The sequence below is a fragment of the Pseudopipra pipra genome, chromosome 10 (assembly GCF_036250125.1).
Source record: "Pseudopipra pipra isolate bDixPip1 chromosome 10, bDixPip1.hap1, whole genome shotgun sequence".
In the NCBI taxonomy this organism is placed as follows: domain Eukaryota; kingdom Metazoa; phylum Chordata; class Aves; order Passeriformes; family Pipridae; genus Pseudopipra; species Pseudopipra pipra.
The window spans coordinates 23,650,663-23,674,931 of NC_087558.1; the positions used below are offsets into that span (position 1 = coordinate 23,650,663).

General features: G+C 43.0%; 1 protein-coding gene across 4 annotated transcripts in view; it reads right to left on the reverse strand.

Moving 5' to 3' along the window:
- The window catches only part of FARP2 (FERM, ARH/RhoGEF and pleckstrin domain protein 2), a 67,624-nt gene that overhangs the window by 13,271 nt on the left and 30,084 nt on the right, over positions 1-24,269 (reverse strand). For all 4 annotated transcript variants that reach the window (XM_064666845.1, XM_064666844.1, XM_064666847.1 and 1 more), the window contains exons 7-16: positions 23,549-23,696; positions 22,636-22,725; positions 21,382-21,545; positions 21,167-21,235; positions 19,726-19,783; positions 18,815-19,055; positions 7,863-8,041; positions 2,815-2,904; positions 1,438-1,571; positions 532-613 (exon numbers count right to left, since the gene is read on the reverse strand). In XM_064666845.1, the coding sequence (XP_064522915.1) occupies positions 532-613; positions 1,438-1,571; positions 2,815-2,904; positions 7,863-8,041; positions 18,815-19,055; positions 19,726-19,783; positions 21,167-21,235; positions 21,382-21,545; positions 22,636-22,725; positions 23,549-23,696 (1,255 nt within the window). The remainder of the gene's footprint in view (positions 1-531; positions 614-1,437; positions 1,572-2,814; positions 2,905-7,862; positions 8,042-18,814; positions 19,056-19,725; positions 19,784-21,166; positions 21,236-21,381; positions 21,546-22,635; positions 22,726-23,548; positions 23,697-24,269) is intronic.

Below are 24,269 nucleotides of genomic sequence, written 5' to 3' on the forward strand. Positions count from 1 at the left end.
AAAAAAATACTTTTGAATCAAATAACCTTATGAACCGGGGTCTCAACAGGGGAGCTAAAGAAACAATTTTTCTTCCTTTTCTGCTGAGTAAGCAACAGAGAAACACCTTTTCTCAAGGTAAATGTAAGTGGCCAAATAAAAAACAGTGATACAAAGCCTTCATGCAATTATTTTGTTTTCTTTTTAAATTGCTATCAACAATAATTGTTTGCAAGTTACTTCAATGCTGACTGAAATAGAGCAGGGTTAGATTGGATTTAGGGAAGAATTTCTTCCTGTGAGGGTGGTGAGGCCCTGGCACAGGTTGCCCAGAGAAGCTGTGGCTGCCCCATCCATGGAAGTGTCCAAGGCCAGGGTTGGGCAGAGCTTGGAGCAACCTGGGCTAGTGGAAGATGTCCCTGCCCATGGCAGGGGTGGGACTGGATGAGCTTTAAGGTCCATTCCAAACTAAACCATCCTGTGATTCTGTGATCCTGGACAAAACAAAGACTCAATAATCCCTAAATTTCCTTTCCTGAATCCTGTATTTACCTTCAGGATGCGCATATTCCTGAGCATGACATCTCCGATGCGCTGGTAATCTCCCTTCACGTGAGCATTGGTTCTGCCTTCCCTGGGACACACACAGGGAGGAAACAAGAAGGTAACGTGAACGGGGGATCAAGAAATTTATATTTCTTCCCTCCATCTACCTCTGTAATTCAAGACATAATCTTTAGCCACTCGAGATTCCCATTTCACTGTTCAGATTGGTATGTTAAATATGGAAGCTGTATGAAATAACAAACACAAAGCTGTGCTTGGAAAACTGAGAAAGGACTAGAAATGAGTTGGTGTGAAAGTCTGTTGGGGAGTTTAACCTCTCAGACCTCTGAACAGATGTCATAACATGATCACACCTGAATTTATTTTTGTTCATACTCCTTTTGAATGGTAATTATATGACTATATATTATATCAAGTCAGGAGAAAGTAATGCAAAGGTTAAGAGACTAAAAATACGCTCTGTGAAATAAACGGTGCTGCAAGAACTGAACTCTCATCTTAATTACAAAAAATGTTTCCTAGATTTTCAGCTGGAGTTTCATTAACTGGAAGGTGTGGAAAAAAAACCTTCTTTTTGACCCTGTGTTCCTTCTCTTTTCTAAGGCTTGAGAGATACTACCAGGTTATATTAATGATTGGACTTGACAATCTTAAGGGTCTTTTCTTTTACAAAACCCTTGGTCTGATGCACAATTCACACGACTACAGGATATTATACACAAGGCAGAGCTTGAAAAATGGGCTTTGCACAATGCATTTAGTACTTTTTTTATAACTACAATTTAGTAAATACTTCTCCTTGATTGTATTGATGCAGAAATACCGGGTCAAAGAGCGTTTAAGCCCGGTTTTCACATGAGGATGTAGAAAAAGGTCCCCCTGTTCGCTTACCAGAGTGAGAGCCTTTGTTCAATCTCTTTCAGAAAGCCTCGATGGAACTCATAGATGGGGTCTATGTTGGAGAAGAGCAGTGTCATCAGGCCCTCTGGCATGGCATTCTCCTTGATGACCGCGCTGCGGAACCACTGCCAGAAAACCAGAAATTCCCATCAATTCCTCTATTTCAGGAGTTCGTCGTTAGAACAGAAATTCCTGCTCCTGCAGCGAGGGGGGAGGAGAAAGTATGCACAGGGAAACAGCAGGAAGGAAGGAGAAATATTTAGGGAAGAGACGTAATTTGTGAAAAATGAAAAGATGGGATTTTTTTTCCTTGCCAAACATTAGGAGGATGAGACATTTATGGCTGGCTCTGGGCATGAGCGTGTTTCTGAATGCGATGATGGGATGGTTGGTGACAGCTGAGTGACGGTCAGTTACCCAGTGGCTGCCCCAGCTGCTGTCACACCACTGCTGTCACTTCCATGCAGACACAACTGCTCCCATACACCTTGGAGCCCTGTGCAAGTTACTCAGCAGCTGGAGACATCTCGTTGCAGGTCACACTCTGCACTTTATCGCTTTCGGTTCCCCGCTTTCTGGCAGGGATGGGGATATTACAAAAATCCTCTGAGGTGCCAGGTGTTCCCCCATCTTTTAGAAGTGCTGGGAAGCCTGTAGGAGGAATTGGAGTGAGATGGTGCTCGCTGGAGATGCAGAGAACACCTCAACTGAAGATGCATGGCATTAAGGGACTCGAGCTTTTCTTTGATGAAATTAAAACAACAGCTTATAGAAATGCAACAGTCACAGTGCTCAAACATGGAGTTCACGAACAAAAAGCTCTTTCAGGAACAAAGGTGGAAACTCACGCTGTCCTCCAAGCCAGGACTCACTTGTCTAGTCTGGGTAAAAGGAAGTGGAAGAAAAAGAAACAAGAAAACAAGACAAAACTCCTCAAACCCCCATACAGGTCCTTGATGCCCTTTGCAACTGCCATCTGCTCTGAGACCCAAAGGCACAAGGACAAAAACTTCTCAAGGAAAACTACTGAACTGATGGTCAGGTTACAAGCAGAGCTGGCAGCTATCACCAAAACTGAATGCAAAACACTTTTAGGCTGTCTCTGTTCACAGCTTTCAGAGCAAAAGTTTGTCTCAGTTATCAGGATGGCACAGGATGGAGCTGCTGGAGCTAAAGACAAAAGTCCAGAGAAGGTATCTACTCTCCCACAGGAGGAGCTATGGAACAAGAAAGGGGACAGCTACTTGGCTAATGAACTATGCTACATGTTAGGAAGAAACTCCAAGTTTTTCCAAACTAACAATTGGGCACGAATGTGCTAAGAAAAGCAAAAAAAAAATAAAATTAAAGAAAGTCAAACCCCCTTACCACTGTGATAACTTCCAGGTCCTTTAAATAGGTCCGTTCTGTGGCCAGAATCTCCTTTGCTATGAAGTAGGCCTTGTCGGAGGGGTAGCGCTGGAAGGACACACAGCCATCAACAGACAGTAAAATACACATGCTCTAGTAATTACTGAGCTTGAGCTCAAACCTTACATCCCTCTTGCTGTGTGCAAATGGAGCAGCCCACTGCTAACAGGGCATCTCTGTATTCAGTATCACATTCCCAAACAATGACTTTACAGTATTTTTTATATTTCGAGATTATTAAAAATCAAGGTTATATGTCAATTGCCGGAGAATCACAAGATGGTTTGGGTTGGAAGGGACCTTAAAACCCATTTTATTCCACCCCCTGCCATGGGCAGGGACACCTTCCACTAGACCAGTTGCTCCAAGCCCCATCCAACCCAGCTTTGAATGTTTCCATTATATGAACTTCCATTTCAAATCAAGGGAGCACTTTACAAAAATATGGAAACAGTCATTCCAAGGTTCCTAGGTTTTAAACACTTCTCTAACCAAACACAGCACAGCAGATTTGCAACACAGTCCTTTTCCAAAACTATTCTATTTCCACTTGCAGCTTTTACTCAAGTCCTTTGAAGATCATATTAATTAGCTAAGAAAACAGCAAAATCAAAGGGCAGCAGTTGTTGACTGTATGGTTGCTCCAGGGCTGCTATTTACAGAGAACACAGAATGGACATGGAAGCATAAAGGAATGAAATGGTAATACTGCAGTTCTGCAGCTGCAACAATCCAAAATCAGAGTTAACCTGAAAACATATATTACTAAAAATTACATAATATTAAGGGTCTAATCCCATTTCAAGCTAAGATACTGTTTTGGCTCCTTAGCTCACCATGCTGTGGCACAGTTTTGTGCCAAACCTATGCCTGGTCAAAATCAGTCACAGCAAACCCACTGAGTTATGTCAAAATTTGGTCTCCCCCATGTCTGCCCCTACAGAGAGCAACACAGCTTTGAAAATTATTTCTTCTGTTTCCTTGTATGTGCCGAGTTAATTAAAAATTCTCTTTTTAGAGTTGCTTTCAGATGCCTCCAGTGCTGTCAGCACAGCTACTGAGCTTCCTAATCCTCCAGCTCAATGTTGCTCATGGAGGAGATGTTCTCCTGGTAACCTCTCTACTGGGTCAACCTTAACCACACAGAATTCCTGGATGTATGTGTCCCCAAATAATTCATTTTGAGACAATGTCTAGCCTCTTTTTGGGTTATTTTATGCTAGTTACTGTAGTCCCACACATCAGCCCCCACCCTGGAGGAACCAGAGGACATATTTCAATGTACTTCTACTCGTTCCACAGCCATTCTCTCAACTTTAACCTACCTGTCTCAGGCACACAGTGTCAGGCAAAGTCCTACCTAATCTTGGCTTCAGGTATTGCTTTTTTGTTCTTGGGCTATTTACCTGACTGTGGTGTCATATGCTGTTGAAGCTCAGTGGGCATCCTTCTCAAACAGCCTCTTCTCAAAAGAAAAAACATCGTTTTTATGGCCTCCCTGGAGCTCAAGATGATACAGCTTTTTCATTTCACTTACCAGCTTCAGCAGTTCTTACATGACAGGAGAGTAGCAGGTATGTTTCTGTTTAACACAGCTCTGTGTACACCCCCTCCTGGACTCTGTACAGGATCCTATAGCACTTCCTTACAGAGGAACTGCTTACACCCTTACAGAGCACAAAGGCACATGAAAATGTGGGAGTGTGACTTTTTACATGGGCAGGTGGCAACAGGAAACAAGGGGAAACTTTTTTAAAAGCTAAAAACACACCATGGCCATAACCTGGCACTTCTCATAGCCTGCATGGATCACCTTTTTCATCACCTTTGAGCATTTCTACAGCTTTTCACTTCATTCTCCAGCTAACTTTGTGCAAACTTGGGGCACAGAAGATGCTTTTCTTTTCCCAGGCTTCTTCTCTTCCTTTCTCCCTCCTCCCAATGCATCATCATTTACTCTCAGAGCTCCTGCTCTTTCCAAATTGCTCCCTGCTGAAATTTAGTGCCCTTAATTTGCTTTTTTTCTGTCTTGCACCAGTCCTAAGTGCCTCCCCTGTGCTGAGTGCTGGCAGCAGCTGCTGGGCAGAACCTGCACCAGAAGCACCGAGAAGTGGAGGGGCTGTCACAGTGCACAGGGGCCCTGCCAAACACCTTCAGTACTGGTCAGGCACTGCAAGAGGAAAGAACACCAGCTCATGCCTCAAAAAAACGACCACAAAAACTCTCTGAGAAGGCAGTCTCCTTCCAGAGTCCAAAGAAAATGTTTTTACAACCACAGCAGGCATCAAGGCAAATACCCCCACTTGGAAAAACTGGTGTTTCACCATACCATGTACACACAGTCCAACCTGAAAACCTTCAAAGACTCACCACATGCAGCAAGGAGTGGGGAGTTAAAAGCTTGTGGGGAGTGAAGAGCTCTACTGTGAACTTATAAAGGCCAAAATAAAAGGATTACGAGACTAAGAAAGCCTTTCCTGCCTGCCTTGTACCCAGATGACAATGTCACAAAACTAACAAGTCTGGAAATAAACAAATAAATAAATAATAAGTAATAATTCCATGCACACAAAAATGTTTAACTTTTCACTTCAAAGACCAGGCTTCAGCAGTGTTAAAAATAACTCTAGGTGGGGGGAACTCCCAAAAAAAGCTCAGTTTCCATGTCCTTTTCAAGTGGGTTGTTACAATCAACCTCTATTAGAAAAGGAATGTGAAGAAATCTACCAGTAAGATGAAAGAAAACCACAGTGATTTAAAATGTAAGAAAAAACCCTCATCTTTCTCAATGTTTCAGTACAGCAGCATCATGGCAGCACAGAGCAGAGAGCACACATTGCAAGAGCTGGAGAGTCTGCAGAACACACCTTGATTAACCAGGTGGAATTACAGCAGCATCACCTTCAAATCGGAGCTCTATTCAGAGAGATATTTTAAGATTACATTTTTTTTGTACAATAAAGCTCTAAAACTCCCGTGGAATTTAGCTTACTTCAATTTAAACAATTTGTTTCCATCTGGGTCTGTTTCACTTCAAATAATGTCTCTGAATGGACAACGAAGCCTTGGAAGGCTCAGGAGTTGATCAAGCTTAAGATCAATAGAATAAAAAAAGTTCCCTTCTAGGAGTCTCACTTTTATAAATTAGTTTCAGCCTGAATGAGAACACCAGCTGCCAAAACACCAGACTTTGCAAAAAGAGGCAGAAAGGGTTGGGTTCAGCCCTTAAGGCAGCTAACGCGTTCACTGCTCATTATTTCCAGGCTACAAGGATAAATGAGAGGAAGTATACTTGAAATAACTACGGAAAGTAAAGGTAGAGCAATCTGCCAAAGCTGTAAACTCCACCTCAAAAAGTCTGAACGGGACAGGGAAGCTGCCAGCTGGGTGAGTTTTCTCCAGTTCAGCTCCCAGTTACGGGTTAAACCTTCCTCTCTCTGGCATTTATTCACACCACATCCACACCACAGGTGTTTCTCAACAGCATCACACAGTCTGAGTCAGTTTTCTGGGGTCTCCAGGAAAGGAGTGCCTGGAAGTGCCCAAGGATATGGTGAAGCACCATAGAGTAGGGACCTGTGACCTTCTTGCCTGAGGATCCTGCTCCTGACAGAGGTAGGACAACCAGGACACTGGATGGGGCAAGCAGAAGAGAAGAGCAGGAGCAAAGACCACACAAGGTGGTTTCTTCTTTGAGGCTGCACAGAAAACTGTAGATCCCAGTGTGGCCACCGACTCCATATAGAACTGAGTCTGGACAGTGGAGCCTTCCTTGCACTGTAATGGAAGGTCCTGGATTCTTCTCAAGTACAAAAGAGTCAACAAACCTCCCTGCTAGCCAGCAAGGCAAGGGGAGAAAAGAGGCTTCCAGCAAAATGGTCATGGAACTTTACTGTTAGGCAGACTTCTCTGTCCTACTGGAGGAAACACAGCAAATCCTGAGCTCTACATGGGGGTGAGGAAAACCCCACATCATGTGGGGGAGTCCTCAGTTAAAGCAACCAGTGCTTACAGGTGGGCAGAGAGGAAAGCAGCCCATGCCCAGAGCAGTACCCAGACATAAGCATGTCCTGAAGACTCAAAGTTGTTCCTGCTTTGAGACTCACTGAACCTGCAAATGTCAGGAGCACTTTTGCCTCCTTCTTTCCAGAAAGTAAGCCTCAAACTTCCACAAAGGCAGAGCACTGTCCACCTCTTTCTGGACAAAAGGGTCAGCCATGGAGAGGAGAGCTTCAACAACACAGCCAGCCCTGCTGACCAAGCCATGGCAGACTGGGTGTGAGAGAATTCACTGTGACACCTGCTTGTTGTGACAGCTGAGGCTGAGCTCAGGTCCTTCCCAGCTCAAGAAGCACATCTCAGGATGCCTCTAAAGGTCCTGTTATGATCAGGAAGCACAGTCTGGAGGACCAACATACGGTGAGATGGACCAAGGAGACCATGACAAGACTGCATGGGAAGGAAGGAACCTAGGAAGGACACACCTTACACATTAACAAATAAGGCTCCCTAAGGAACATTGTGTCCAACTCCCTGCTCCTTGAGGATCCACCTGAAAATAAACCATATGACTAAGAGCATCGTCCAGATGCTCCTTGATTTCAGGCAGGCTTGGTGCCATGACTACCTCCCTGGGCAACCTGCTCCAGGGACCAACCACCCTCTGGGTGAAGAACCTTTCCCTAATGTCCAACCTGAACTCATTTCCATTCTGGGGTACAAAAGGTGGATTTTGAGCACAGTTCCTGCCACACTGTCCCTGCTAAAAGAGAGGGAGAGGGTCCCAGTGGCGATGCCAAGAGGACACAAGAAGATGCCAGGAGGGCAGTGGGGACTCCTGCCACAACCGTGAGAGACATCCGACCAAACCTTCAGCAGTGGAGTTTTTAACACAGTCACCAAACCCATCTGTTCCACCACCAAATAAAACACCATCAGCATTCAGTGCCCAGCAAGCACAGCTCCTCACCTGACACCATCAGTGCCCAGCTACATCATGATCTTACCTTCCGTTTCATTTCATCATCCTCTTCTATCCTGGCCCCGCCAGCGTCGCTGAGGACAGGACTCAGCAGAGGGGATGACCCCTGGGCAGCTGCGTTCAAGTTCACCTGAAAGGCCGGGGTCAAGCCCAGGGGACTCTTCAGCACAAGGGAGGAGAGCTCAGGATGGTCCACGGGGAGGCCTGGGTGGGAAGAGAACAAGAAAATGGAGTGGAAAAAGAGAGAAAATTATTTCAAAGATAGCGCAGCTAAGGTGATTACTCACTGTCACAGCAAACCAGAATTGCAATCTCATATTATTTTAAAAAAGGCAAAAGAAAAAGAGCAAAAAGGCATATAGATCCAAAGACTTCAGTGTATATCTCAAAGCAAAGGAAGTGTTCCCTGAATCCCACGGGTTACGTGGCAGCGCAGTAAGGACGGACACTGCTACAACTGCAGGTAAGGGAAGGATAAATTGCTTGGGGTCAAGGAAAAAGTGCTGTTGAGCAGCAACACGGTTCACAACACAGGGTTATACTGCAGGGACCAGAACACAGCTTTCATTTTTCCTTCTCAATAAAAGAGTTACTTTTCAACCCAGGGAAAAGCTAGGACAAATCATTCCACAACTCACCACTTCAGACGACAAAGTATGTTAAAAATACAATCAGAAACCAGGGAATCTCCAAAATTTGTCCAATGGAAGAGGAAAACCTCTTGCTATACAGAGAGGGAGCATGCAAGAGAGTTCATTCCTAGCTCTTCTAATATATGAATAGAATAATCTCAAGAAAATCAATTTTGCAGCACCGAGTATAAACTGGATGGACACAATCCACAGCTAAACCTGTTACAGGTAGGAGCAACAGGTACTGCTTTGCTTCATATTATTAATAGTCTTTTTAAAAAATATTATTATTATTATTTCATTTGTGGACCCTTTAGAGATTTCTGACACATAAGGCACCATCACAGTGAATTTAAGCCTCCTCTTTTCAGCATGCAGACTCCCCTTGGGGGTTCACAGGGAAAATGACCATTCAAGATCAACTTCTTGGGACCAAACAAAGGTGACAGACACTCCAATTACACTACACACACAGAATTCCTCCTAACCTCACATATTATTTTTTCTGATCTTCTCTGTGATAAACAGATGAGTTTCCTCAGGTGAGGCAACTGAACAGGTACCAACATTTCCGTATCTCCAGCTCAAACACCCAGCCACGCTCCCAAGCCTCCCCAGCAGGATTTGTCAAGTCACTAAAGTGCTAAACCACCTGCCCAAAGGCAAACAGGGAAATCAAGAGCCAACCCTAAACTGCCAACCCATCATTTGCCAGACTACTTAGAAATTACCGCAAAAGGCTTTAAAAAAAAACCAGCCCCCACGGATATACAGTATTTCCTGACACAGTCACGGGGCACGGGTGCTGCAGGAGTTGAGGGCTTTCGATTCCCAGCTGCTCAGGCTCGGGAAGCACACCCAGGGCGAGGCAGCCCCAGCCTGTAATTCCACATGGACAAACGCAGGAAGCTAAACAGTGCTGCACTCGGTCACCTGGAAGAGATTCAGATCATCCAGGCTGCAGAGTTAACCATTCATACACTAGTCCAGCACTAATTCTGGAGCAGATTTTTGCTTCTGCCTGAGCATTTTCTCCATTCCCACTGCTTTTAACATCACCCCTGGAAAGCAACACTGCCTGGCATTTGTTTTACCTATCCAGAAACAGGAGTTTATTCAAAGTTTGCTTTTACATGCCAGGAATGCTGAAACATCAGCTTCCAAACAAACGAGCTTGCAGGGGAGAGGAGCTTCTTTAAGTTCTTGGAATTTAACATGAAGTAGCAATGAATTCCAGAATCTGTAACTTGAATTGTTTCCAGACAGTCCAAAAGCTCAGATACAGGAGGAGCAAATGGGATGTAACTTGCTCTAAACTCCACTGCTTGCCTGTTTCAGTCAGATTGGTAAGCTGGCTGGTAAACTGATTTCAAATACTGCATCCAAAAGAAAGAACCCCACTGCCTGAAGCCAGAGTGACTGATGGAAATGAGAGACATGTTCACAGAGTCCCAGAATGGTTCGGTTTGGAACGGACCTTAAAGATCATCCAGCTCCACCCCCCTGCCATAGGCAGGGACACCTTCCACTAGCCCAGGCTGCTCCAAGGCCCGTCCAACCTGGCCTTGGACACTTCCAGGGATGGGGCAGCCACAGCTTCTCTGGGCAACCTGTGCCAGGGCCTCCCCACCCTCACAGGGAAGAATTTACTCCTAATATCCCATCTGAAACTACCCTCCTTCAGCGTAAGGCCATTCCCCCTTGTCCTGTCACTTCCCAAATTTGCCTTTTCTAGAAAAGACTATAAAAATGTCACAGAGCAGCTTGGGTTAGCTTTTTGGCTAACATTTGTTTAGTTAAATGTTTGATAAACGCTCAGTTTGATAGTGTGTCTTGGCAGATGACAATACAGGTGAGGACTGTAATTTTCATTCTCATAATCCAAGTCTTCTTCACCAGAGCAGCACAGAGGGACTTCAGGCAAGCAGGTAGGATGTACAGCAATTCCTTATTCTCCAGGGGAAGGATGGTAAAGGGAGAAGCCATTTCAACAGCTGTTCAATGTAGAAAACTCCTAATTAGGTAGAAATATTGATGCAAAGATCAAAACACGTGAATGATTCCCTCTGACATCCAACCCTGGTGCTCTGAGGTCTTCCCTTCCCCGCAGGCAGCATCCTCCAGATACATGAAAAGGGATTATTCTTTCAGAGGAATGTTTCCGTGTTTCGGTGTTCTGCATGAAGTAGAAATTTGTTTTCTACAAGTAAGTCACACAAACACCTCAAATTGGTGCTCGTAAGTGCTGCAAGCAGGAGTCAGGGCTTCCATGGGACGACGTGGGGATTCAGTGCTGCAGCCCAGACCCTCAGACACGGCTGCATTCTGCACACAGCAAACTTCTGCTTCCACATCACATACAAATGCACTTAAGGCAACATCCAAAAATGCATCAGCTCGGTGTAATATTCATACTCAAAGATCTTTAAGAATACTAATACCTCTTAGTTTCACTATGTAGTTAGAAACACATATCCTTAAGCAAACAAACCCAGTTTCATAAAAAGACCAACATGCATGTAATTGAAATAAAAAATAAAAAACAATCAATAAAGCATTGCAAAAGCACTGTAGTTTGCATGAGCACAGCTACAGACTTGGGTGAGGATGCTGGCCTTATCTGCCACAGCTACTCAGTAATATTGGTTATGTAGAAGCAGGCTCCCTTTGGTTTCCACTGAGGTAACAAGCAGAATGATAATAAGCTTTGGCATCACTTCCCAGTTATTTCTTCAATCTAAATTCAATCCCTATGCAGAAAGCCAGATCTGAATGCACAGGCTGGCCAAAATAAAATGTAAGCATAGGTTCTATAAGCTTTACGCCTGGATGCTTAAAATAATTCAAAGACAGACAACTACAATAGTATCCCAGTAATACAGAGCATTATGGGATGGACAAAAGCTATGTGAGGGTCAAATGTCACCAATGGCTCCTTATCAAATGGAGTGCCTCTTGTATTTCACGGAAAACAACTTTATTATTATATCATGGTTATTACTACTACTTCAAACAGACGAGATTGTTTTTAGGCTAACACCCTGCAGAGGCTGACTAGAAGATGATGGGAGCCCACTCAGAGCCCCTCTTCTGCCCAGTGCCCTGCTGAACCCATTGCATGCACAGGCCAAAGGATTATTTCCAGAGTGAAGTCATTAGCAAGCTGGTGCACCACAAGTGAAATCCTGGAAAACACCCTATCTTCCTTATTTCAAAATATCACAACTAATAGATTTTCCCCCTGCAAATCTTTCCTTTAAAAAGATGAGGGACAGCTGAGAGAGAGAATCTTGAAAATTATCTAAGAGCCTAAAAACCTACTTAAGAGACCTTAAAATCCAAAGATCTCTTTCTTACAGGTACAGATCACATTAAATGTTAAAGCAGGTCTATAGCACTTGGTACGTGCCCCAGTGCAACTGTAGGTACCTGTGAAGCCACATCTACACGTGGTACCCTTGTAGAGTCCGAAGGTTGGTCCCAGTTTTATGGTCACACCCAGGATCTGAAACAACTGACCTTCTTTTGCCACCTTTCCCCCCTTGTTTGCAGGAAAAGAGAATTTACTTAAACATTGGTCACGGACTCCTGCAGGAGAACTTTCCACCTAGAAAACATGCAATTGCCTCCACATGCTATGCTTGCAATAAAGGACAAGCTTCCAATAAAAACAGATATGAAGGAGAGAGTTGGAGGGACATACCCAGTTTAAAAGAAACGGTCTCCACAATAAATGTAATTCCTACAAAGAAATCTGAACTTCTGGTCCCATTTGTATGCCAAGCAAAAGGTCTGCACAAACCAGGAATTTGAAACCCACACACTAGTGTCTGCCCCAGCTGTGCTCTACTTTCAGTGAAGGGGTATGGGGAGAAAACTGTCTGGAGAAAGCTGGGAAGAGAACTCTAAGATGCCTTGGCTAGGAGAACAAATATTTATTCTATTTCAAAGACAAGGGTAACGAAAATAAAGCTAAAAAGCCCATGTTGTCATTTATATCAAAGTTTTCCTTGTTTTATTGCATAAACAATTAAAATTACGAATTAGTACAAATCTGTGGTTTCATAATTGGCAATCTGAACAGACACAAAGATACTCAAAACCCCAACATATAATTCAATAAACATTTACCGTATAAAAGATAAAAGTTCAAGAGATCAGTTAAGAAATTCCAGCTCTCTTTGTTTTAATGTAATCCTTTCCTGGTAAGAGTAGCACCTATGGAACTGGGGAGTCCCTCTAACCAAGGCACACGTACCCCTGTAAGTAACAAATGGGAATTTTGCGTTTCGAGCAACAGCGGAATGTTGTGACTTTGGGAAACGTACAGCAACACCTTCCCACAGCCCAGGTTCAATTCACCACGCTCCAAATTTGAACCTCCAAAGCTCCAGCTCACCTGCTGGACTAATCCTATAAGAGCTCATAAGCAGGTAATAAATTAAGTGGATTTTATGATGCGTTTGAAACTGTAAATTCTCCCCATCTTCATACAGCGAATGTATATGTACAGCCATACATATACACACTGCATTTGTGACCAGTGAGGTGTAAGAGCTCCTGGAAATGACAGGCAATGACAGCTAAAGGACTACACTGAGAACTGTGATTATACTCATTCATTCCATCAGTACTGAGTAACTATGGCTTAGAACATTTTGCAAAATGACAATAATGGGAATGACTTATCGACAGGTTTGCACCAAAAAGCATAAAATTATAATAACTTTTATTAGTGTCTTTGCAAAATCTTACCCTTACCAAGACTTGCAACTAAACAAAAACTACCACCACCAAAAAAAACCCCAAACAAAAACAACCCAACACCAAACCATAACCAAGCCACTAACAAAATAAAACAAAAATCCTTTAAACAAAATCGCCTATGACCACAACAAAAATAAACACAGGAAAAAGGAGAGCAATACTTGGTATTATCCAGATTATCCAGCAACTCTGAAATTCACTGGAAAATAAAGTGAAAGGTGAGAGTAGATCAATATATCGCCCTATTCCATCCTAAGATAAAATATGGCAAGTCCTGGGAATATATAGCATGTATTACTTTACTAATGAATGAGTACTTTAAAATTACAAAGTCTACACACAATAGATAACACAGGTTAGTAATTTTACCAAAGCTTAACCAGATGATGGATAGGTCAGAGAATATTCCACGACCCATGTTTTGTGCAAATTAAGTTTCACTAACTGCACAGATGACAACCGAAAATGCTCTGATGTAGTGCTTTACATTTAATAAATGTATTTAAGCATAGAAACGTTGTAAGTATACACACAGAGGAGTACAGGTGCAGATTAAATTACTCACTCGAGACACCCATTTTGGTGCCTTTTAGTCACACTGCAATGTGCAGTTGAGTACTGCAGAGCTAAGCCCAGCAGCCTAACTCATTGGGAAAAGCCACTGCTATTAACATGCTTCCTGCAGCTACATGTGTTTGCTAAAACAGAACAGAGAGACGTGGAAGGATGGAAAACAGTCCTGCTTCCACAGGAAAACTCCCTGTGGAGTAGGAGTGATGGCTCCAGGACCCTCCTTTTGCTGAGCCATCGCTGCAACAGCTGCTGGGTGCGCTGTGCGGAGCAGGGGAACAAACCTGGAAACCCCTGTGGTTCTCCTACTGGAAAAACACAGCCCTAAAACCTGTGCATTGACTAGAAATGTACGTACCTGTGTGTGTCCCCCCCAGCCTCCTGCAGAGGGGGGTCAGAAAGCAAACGTGACAGAACGTACCTGCAGAGGTGGGTGTCGGGGGCAGGGGGGGTGGCCACTCACTGGGCCCTGGACTCGTGACGTTTACACCTAGGCTTTACCTGCTCTACCACAGCTCCTCAAATGCTTTCTTCTTGCATGGGATACTTGACGAAGATCTTCTCATTTTTTCTAAGTCACCTGCCCTGTTTTCCACGCACGTGGTTCCTGCAGCAGCGGTCGCTGCTCAGGGCCCTGCGAGGCTCCTGGCTCTCGGTGAGGTGGTTGGCACCAACACCGTCACACCTGCCAGCTCACTGCTCACCTTCGTGAAAAGAAAACTTGTGTGTTCAGGAAACAAACAGAAATCAGTACCAGGAACTAAATTTTCAGTATCAACACTGTGAAAAGAAGATCACGCAAACCCCAGGGAACAATGCTGAGAGCTCAGCGGCATCGGCAGGACTCGGGACACACCACACTGCCTCACAGGTCACCAGCTCCCTCACACTGCTCAAAGACAAATGAAGGGGACAGAGCAGGGAAAGCCATTCCTTCTCTCACCTTCTCCTGCCATCTCAGGAGATAGTGGAGAAGAAGATGCCTGGCATGGCTCCACTGCATTGAAATAACCCACACATGGTGTTCAAGCTCCCTGCAAAGGTTGGAACCATCCCATTCCCTTGAGGGCAGCTGGTTTTTCTCTCCAACTGTACTGGAAAGTGACTCTGAACTTATCCCTCTGAAGGAAATGATGAAGAACCTTTGCTCACAGCTTTCTTGCTATAATAAAAACTCTAATCACAAACTAAATTTTCTACTCTTTTGTGTCTGTCTGGGAAACCATGAACAAAAAAACACAGCTCACTATGCAAAGATATCCTCAGAAGCCATATGGCTTTGGAAATCAAGAGAAGCATAGAAGGAAACCACGACAGCTCTATGCTGTCAGTCAGCCAGAGCACATACAGGACTACCAGGGGCACAGCAGCAGCTCTGAACTCTCACTCTAACTAAAACCTTCATCTAAAAATATCTGTAGCAGGGTCAAAGCTCCCCTTGCTCTGTCCTCACCTGTGGATCCAAATAGCCTGCCCTAAGCTAAAGGATTGAGATTCTAGTCACTCCCATTCCTTCAGAAAAGAAAAAGGGCACTACACTAAGACTCTTATTAGTTTCTTTTAAAAAAAAAAATCCCTGAGATTTGAAACAGCCAATAAAAGATCCGCACCATTGCAAAATACAAGAAGAAAAACATTGAAGATGCCTTTTCAAACTAACTGTGATGCAAGAAAGAGAATTGGGAAGCCTGTCCATCGAAAATACAGGCAGCTTTCTCCTAAGATCTTCTGAAAACCAAGAGAATTTAGTTGGATTTATTCCCATATTAAGCAATTCTAACACATTTAGAAGGAAGGCTTGTGACTGGGGCACAGGACATGAAACAGAGGCAGACAAAGTTATATGTAATAGCTGAATCCTGATTCTTTTTTTAATAGATCCAAGAAACTAACAGCCTTTCTCTATATCTTTATATTTGTCCCTGATGCTGCCACCTGTTAGAGAGTTTGCAGACAGAATTCTGTCTTTTTTCTGGTTTCTTTTTCTTCCTTACTAGTTCACTGTGAGAGGAAATCAGACGAAGCACCTAAAAACATACTTAAAGGCACCAGCTTTGGACACCACTACAGACCTCCTCCAAGTCCTACTTTGAAATGTCACACCACACATGCAGGACATCATCTCCACAGGCCTGAATAAAGTCACACAAAGAGCCAGAACACACATTCAATAGGAGAGAAATACAAGTAACATACAGCACTTATAAACAACAAAAAGAGAAAACTGCTGTACATTCTGGGAGGTCTGAGCTAATACTTTGTTCTAAAAGTGCTTTGGCTTTCTGTACCACTGGCAAAGCAGACAGGTTTCTCGTGGGACAACAGAGACTTCACTAAAACACAGTAAGTCAAGTGAGATAAAAGCAAGTGCTGTGCAGAATAATCACATCTTGGTAAAACTAAGTTGGAAGAAATGGGTGACTAAAGGAGGTTTTACCTCCTTGTGTCCTGCCACATGTTGAGAAAAACTCTATAAAGTTTTAGTTATCAGAATTTTGAGAAACAATAGTACTTTTTTAAATGTTTGAGTAAACAATTAAGGTCTTTAACTGATATCAGTAATATTGAGCATAAAGGTATGATTGTAACTAATTTGCTTATTTTGGAGGCCTTGACTGTATCAGCACTGCACTCTCTCTGCAAAGGACTGAAAACTGGGCAGAAGGAAACCCCAAAAACAAACGTCTGAAGATGATGATGCACAAGATTTGGGTCAGGTGTAATGGATTTCACATTCTTGCTCGTACAAAAGCAAAATACTCTAAAAACTGCTGTTACGAGCCAAAGCTCCGGTTGGACTCTGATCTGTGAGGTCTTTTCCAACCTGTGATTCCGTGATTCTGTAATGTCACTACCCCAAACCACGGCAGTTAGGAAGGACATTTCACAACTTTTGCTGTTTCTCCTCAATAAATGTTGCTAAATTAGATGTGACTAGTTCAGTAACTGTCTTTTCAATTACGCTTTCAAACTTATAGGTCAAGTTTCACATCGAAGTCACCCACCTAAAAGAATTCATAAAAGCCCTGAAGCTCTAACTGTGGTCTCCAGTATTCACCCCTGCTAACAACTCAATTTCTCAGAAAATTTTATATTTTTCTGAACATAGCCCATATCTTAAAGAAAAAGTTAAAGCTATCACCGAGTTTACCACTAGCTGTCCTCCACAGATACAAATTAATCAGAAAAGTGTCCTGTAAGTATTTTTATGCAGAGTGACTAAATAACAAGAAAGAAGGTGAGACAAAATGTGATGGGGATTAAGTGCTTTTATAGTCTCTGTATATCTCCAAACTGCTGCAAAATGTTTGCTGCTGGGCTGCTGAAGGCACTTGGAAGTCAGCAAATATGATTGTCTTCACAAGAAGTTTGGTTGTGTACACATTCTCTCTTCCCAACTACCACGCAGGCTATTTGTTCTTCGAAGCATACCACAGACATGTTGCATAGGTTGATATTTTAAAACTGTCCTTCAGAGATGATTTGAAGAGTGTTCTTTTTTTTGATTGTGGAAACAAAAATAAAATGTGGATCTTGCTACAGCGCTGGAAAATGGGCAATTTAGTGGAAGCAGCTGCTGGTTAATAAGCATGTGCAAAAGTGACTGTTTCATGCAGGTGTTGCAGGAACAGCATATATCAGACTCTTACAGACATGTTTTTAGCCAAAGAAATCCTTCAGTATACTGTAAGTTGTGATGTCTGCATGAGCCAGTTGATACTTAAGTTCTTTGAAATCAGTGGGTTTTCCTAAATGCAGTATTTTCCAACATTGTAGCGTATTATAACCTGTTCTTGATGCAGTGTGATGCACGGAAACACAGCACCACAGCCTGGATGCCTTGAGGGAAACTGAAGAGGTATATGAATTAACAAAAAAAAAAAATAAAAATTAACTACATTATGTGATTTAAAATCCAGCCACTGGATTGGGGTTTTCTTTCCTAAAGCAACTGATCACACCCTTTTGACTTCCAAGTCTGAACAGCACAGAGGGATCGATCACAAAAATCAAGACTCGCGACCGACGTGTGACTTCTCTGTCCAGTCTTCTTGTGTGAGGTTTTTTAAATTGTTCTGAAAGTCAAAACCGAAGTTATCCCCAGTGGCTTGAGCAAAAGGGTTACTAAAGAAAAGATTTACATCCAGAGGCGCAGCAGTCCCGGAGTCCCAGGAGTCCGTGTCCGTGCTGCTGGAGTCTTCTGTGGTGGTGGGAGGATAGCTCAGCTGCTCCAGCTGGTCAATAATGTCCGTGAACTGGAAGGCTGAGCTGGACTCGGAGCGCACTGAGTAGGCAGGGAAGTTCACCATGGAGCTGGCCTCGGAATGGTTGGCAGAGCCATAGGCATGCAGGGAGGACGTTCCGTTCAGCGGCAAGTTATTGAGGGAGCTGCTCTCCGAGCGGTTGTTGATGAGGGAACTCGTTTCAGAGGGGCTCAGGAGGCTTTGCATTCTGCTCGCTTGGGCCTTCACCTCAAACAGCTCTGAGGTGTCCGATGGCCTCTCGTTGCCGTTGAAATCACTCCCTTCTTCAAATTCAAACTCCTCTTCCATATTCATATCCACAGCTTCAGTGGAGTACCTGTCGGGGCTCGACTGAGCAGAGACTGTGTTTTGCTGGAGGGCATCTCTAGTTAAACGAGGTGACTCCGACATACACTTAGAAAACTCAGAACCCTTTAACTCTAACCCACTGTACACATAGGAAAATGCCTCAGAGCCCCCAGCAAAAAAGGACATTTCTGCTGGGTCATCATCAATAAACTCCTCTGACACCTGTAACTGTGCATTTGTCAGTGTGAAAAGAGGGGCACCCCGGCTGCCGTGCTGCTGCTCCTTTTCGGCAATGAATACACCTGCGGTAAAGTCATCCTCATCATTGTCATTTTTACAACCAGCAGCCCTGCTCTCCTTACTACTCCTCTCTATGTCTACATCTACGCCACAATCACTCTCAACAACAGGACAAGACAGGTTACAGTTTCCTTCAACACTACCAAACCCAACACCTTGGAGCATGGGAGATCCGGGTTGCTGCATCAGATTCCTCCCCGCTTCTTCTGCTGGTGCTGCAGTGGTTTTGTCTGGAATCCTTGTGTACGGTGCTCGGGGGTCCAAGGAGGAAGGGCTGGATTCAGCAAAGATGGGCAGGACAGGAGCAGGACTGGCCGAGGAGCGAACCGAGGAAAAAGGAGCAGCTGTCGAGGCAGGAGACCCTGGGGTTCTCAAGCCCTCAGTGAATGGGACACTCTAAGAGGGGAAAAAAAGCAGAAACACAACAGATAAAAAGGTTTTTGTAATACATAAAAACAACTGAAACATCCAGTTACACACAGATGCAGAAGGAATATGTGCTTCAGAGGAGCTCACTTTACAGCAAACAAAACACTGCACAGAAGCTGATCCAGCAGCCTCTGTAAGAAACAAGGTCTGTTTTCTTTAATTCTGGTAACTGGATGGAAAATTAAATCCGTGTATTTTACAGCCTCTGCTGAACAAGCATCCACAAGGAAAAATAACAAAATGACAGTGAAATTCCATGATGCTTCCTTAACCTCTCCCACGTAACACAAGTGCCTTCGGTGAAATGCTTGTTTCTTGCCGTGGGCTGCAGAAGGCATCTACACAATGAACTCGAGGCTGCCAGAGAGTATCTGGAGACAAACTAATCCTCTGAAATAATAACATACTAGAAAGTCTGACATTTCCTTTTCAGTTCAGCTGAACTTTGAAAAGTAAAATACTACTCACTTTACGCTCCATTGGCTACAACTATCGAACCAGTAACACCCACAGAAAGAACTGCGAAGCAGGGATGAAGACCAAACAGTGAAAGCAATTCTGGAGGGTTGACTCCTTCACCATCACCTCAGAAGGCTGTTTGTCCTGACCACAACACCAAGAGCACTGCAGAACTGACCTGTTTTGGCACATCTGTGTTGGAGGCGCGAGTGGATGCTCTGACCTTGCTGTGCCTCCTGTGGGACAGAGCAGCCTGTGAGCATCCAAGACATGAACCAGCCTCCTCCCTTCCCCAGTCACCCACTGCCATTCCAGCAGCCAACAGGCACGTCTCAAGCTCTATTTTACTGTGTTTTGTTAAAAACTAGTTCAAGATTTAAAAAGGTCAAAAGAGTTGTAAATTAAACGATGCAGGAGCAAGAAACATACAAAAAACAGAATAAAGCAAGACCCAGATCATTCGTAGAATCACAGAATCATTCAGGTTGGAAAAGACCTCTTAAGATCATCAAGCTCAACTGCTCCCCCAGCACTGCCAAGCCCAGCACTAAGTCGTGTTCCCAAGTGTCCCATCTCCACGTTTTTTGAACATCTCCAGGGATGGTGACTCCACCACTGTGCTGGGCACCCTGTGCCAGAGCCTGACCACCCGTTCAGTGAAGAAGTTTTCCCTAATATCGAACCTAGACCTCCCCTGGCACAACTTGAGGCCGTTTCCTCTCGTCCTGTCACTTGTTACCTGGGAGAAGAGACCAACCCCAACAAACTTGGCTACACTCAGGGAGTTGTTGACAGGTGGGTGTCAGTCTCTTGCTACCATTTCCTTTGACATCAGAATAAACATCTACAAAGAATGGCTTCAGAACCATAACGAGTTAACACACAATAATTTTACAAATTTTTACAAATTCAGTCAGTCGCATAAAATTCTGTATGTTAGACCCCAGAAAGTGGTATCTTGCATTACACTCATGGTTAGATTCATTCTATGTCAATAATTAACTAGAAAATCAATTTTTCATATAGAAAAGGAGGTCAGCTGGAGTCTGAGACATAAAAAATTAATACTAGATTAATGCAAACTTTTAAAAATTCCTAATAAGTCCCTATACTCTTTCAGATGAAAGACTAGGAGGAGTTTCCCACATGCAGACAGGACAGTTTTTAGTGTCTAGTAAGGAAATGACAATTTTATAATAAAAAGGCACATTCTTAATTTATATATTTGTATGTTTAGAAACAAATGAGTATTTAAGGCGATGGTTTCAGACTTGCAGATCCCAAGTTCAGTTATGAGCTCTGCCACTGGCTGCTTGCACAGCTACAGTAGCACACAGACTCAGTAATGTCAGGGAATCTTCAATACATGCCGAACTTTCAGATGGCTTAAGCCACACATTGTCCACAGACATCAATATATTATACTGAAACTTTCCAAAGCTTCTTAAATCATCACAAAAATGATAATTTTTTTACATTTAGCTCAGCTACTTTGAGAGAAACTTAATAACTGAGAATGGCCATGCCTCCAAGCAGCATTTAAAACACCGAAATTTAGCCAATAAGGGCACTGTGAAAGTCCCAGCTACATTTCACCTTACAAAGCTCTTTGATCTCACCTTTCATATGGGGTTCTCTTCATCCCACTGTCCTTAATATAATCCACTAGCTGCTTCTGTGTTCGTCCACTGTGAACCCACAAAAGTACAAACGTTATCAACCACAGGGGATGAGCATTAGAGATGGAATGACTTTAGAATACTTCTTCCTTTTGATCTCATTTTCTAAGACATAATGAGTTCAGCTCTAATAAATCTGTTCTGTTTCTCCCTACCTGTATCTGAACGATGACCCTCTGGTGAAGAACACTGCTTTAGCCTTTGGCTTTGGCTGATCAAACAGCCTAAAGAACGTGTGATACTCAACACAGATTTTCCAGAAGTTTTTACACTCATCCCTACTTCCCAAAAGAAACTCCAACGTATCTTGATACGGGCCCTGGGAAAAAAACACAGAAGTTAAGCAGCACATAAAATGACAATGAGGAGTAAAGGAGAGAACAAATGGGTGCAAACAAAAAGGTTGAACTCCAGTGAGATGCAGAATTTTGCTAAGTCACTTCTCATATGCCTTAAAGCATAGGAGTGATTCTGATGGTAGTCAAAAACCATTTAATAGCTTTCAAAAATATTCGCTTACCTTGAAACTGTAAAAGTGTTTAAAATGCACTTGGCTTTAGAAACATGCTCAACATAACCCACCTTTAGAAATTCCGAAGAAATTAAAATATGTAAGTGAAATAGTAGCAATTTTAAAATACTTCTCCTTTCTTAGGAGTTCTGATGCTTCTCTCACTTTCTGAGATTTAGACAAGACTGTTAAATACTGCATATGTCAGAATACAGTTATCACATGAAATTTCTGAGGGTCATTACTACACAGGCAGACACTGTGTCCTGTTTCAGGTGTCCTTGATACATGTCATTATATTATGTTCAAAGGTGGGTTTTGCCCCTTTTCTAATATAAATAATATAAATTAATCTAGTCATGCAGTGTGGAAGCAACAACAACTTTGATGACATCTGCAATCAAAAACATCTACTTTAAATCAGCCAAGCATGAAAAATAACACTTCTGCTATACAGATGCATACAAAAGATAAAGCAAGAGTAATCACACTAGCCTTAAAATTAAGCTCCAACAACACAATCTCAGCCACCTACTCCCTCCTGAGGTGTAACACGTTATTCTCATTCGAATCAAGAAACTAGATGTAACTTTTTCAGAGTAGAAGTACAGAGACAGGATGCACCAAATACTTGGGTTTAGTAATTTTTTTCTGTCTTACATTTATGCATGTGTATGCCTATGTTAAGGGTAAGCTGAGGCTGAAATACAAAACCTAAAGATCTAAGGTGACAGCTGTGAGGTGAGAAAGGAAAGATTTATACTTGAATGATGAAGAGAAGCCTGCCCTGCTGAGGCTGTTTTATAAAATCACCAACTCTAGAAATGTTCATAATAAAATGAAGCATAGGTATTTTTTTCAACTGACCAGTCTATATTACAGAAAAACTTGCACAGACCTCTGGGTGGAGCTTAATAAGGAATCTTTTCCTCTTGAAGCTCAGTTTACGGACTTTGGACCAGTTGAAGGTATTGATTTTCGTGTTACCCTGAATTAAAATGAGAACGGTTAAAAGTTGGCAAAAGTTTCAGAAGGGTGGAATAACAAACATAATTCTGTTGCAGTTGTATAGCCATGTGCATGTAGACACCTTCCCCAACCCAGTACATTCTCCTGTATTTTTAGTTCTGGTGACAATATTCCCTTAAACAAGAAAGAGGTCACCAAGGAGTCTGCAAGGAATTGCAGGACTGCATGATGCACCTCCAAAAAGAAGCTTCCCCACAGTAACCAAAGAACAGGTAAAACACAAAATAAATGGAAAACGAGCGCCCAAAGGGAAGTATTTTGGTAGATCAGCTGCCTCTGTGTTTTGGTGAGAGGAAAACGATATAACTGCACTCATAAACAGGACTCTGAGCACTGAGTCACTTATTTAACACAACAAACACAGTAACACTAATTGGTCCAATCACTTCAATCAATCAGCACTTCTACACACTAAGAGCAATGGTGTCCTGGCAAAAATACACTGGAACATTGAAAGAAGGGAAACCGATCTAAAATTCCGGGATGACAAACCTGTCCCAGGGCTGCACCAAACGAATTGGACTGATGATGTTCCCTGATCACACATCTAACTCTCACACAAAACCCCTCTACTTCACCGCCACCGTCGGCTTTAATGCTCTCTGCTCTGCATCAACAAGAACAAACTGCATCAAACAATATTTTGGGGACTTAAATGACACTCCTTGACCATAAAACGTGCTAGATTTTGAAGTGATCAGAGATACCTGATATTAAAATGAGAGACTTACTCCAGGACATGCTAAAGGACAGACGGACAGACTCAGCCCTCCCTGTCATACCTGGAACACCAGCACACCCATGTGTGAGACTGCCAGGTTGATTTTGGTGCCCTCCCGGTCGGAGGCGAGGTGGAATCTGATGCCATACATCTCCAGTTTCCGGGCAATTTCGAGCACTTGAAAGTCAGATTCAGCTGGAGTTTGACCCCTACAAAGAGGGAGAAAAATAAAGTTTTAAGAGCAATCCGATTCTATAATACTGCCAACACGGCTAATGCACTTAAGTCTGAACTCTGGCACTAAATGAGAATTTTCTGTCTCATTTATTTGGGCAGTTTCACTCCAAGTTAAGTATTACACTGAAAGTTCTGTAAGAGGAGTTCTGTATGACACAGATGATGACCAACCTCAAATGCATCCCAAGACAGATGCTAAAACAGATGTTAACTAGCTCAGAGCTTTTTCATTTTAGGAACTATGAAGTTGAACAAATCCAGATTCAATCCACTATGCTCTTTCTTCTGCTTGCTTGTGTACACATTAGCATTAACCAGATAAGAAGTGAGAGCTGGCAGAGCTGCATAGCCAGCACAACAGAAACAAAGCAAATATTGCAACAGAATGACCCACTTCAGGTCAGGTTTTGGGACTACAAAATTATTACTACCTGGTACAGCAGATTCCCCCAGTCTTCAGCTGGATAATTACCTCCATGCCAAGGAATCTAGAGAAGGATCTTTAAAATGAAACCTCATCTGCTGTGGAAATTACACTGAAAACA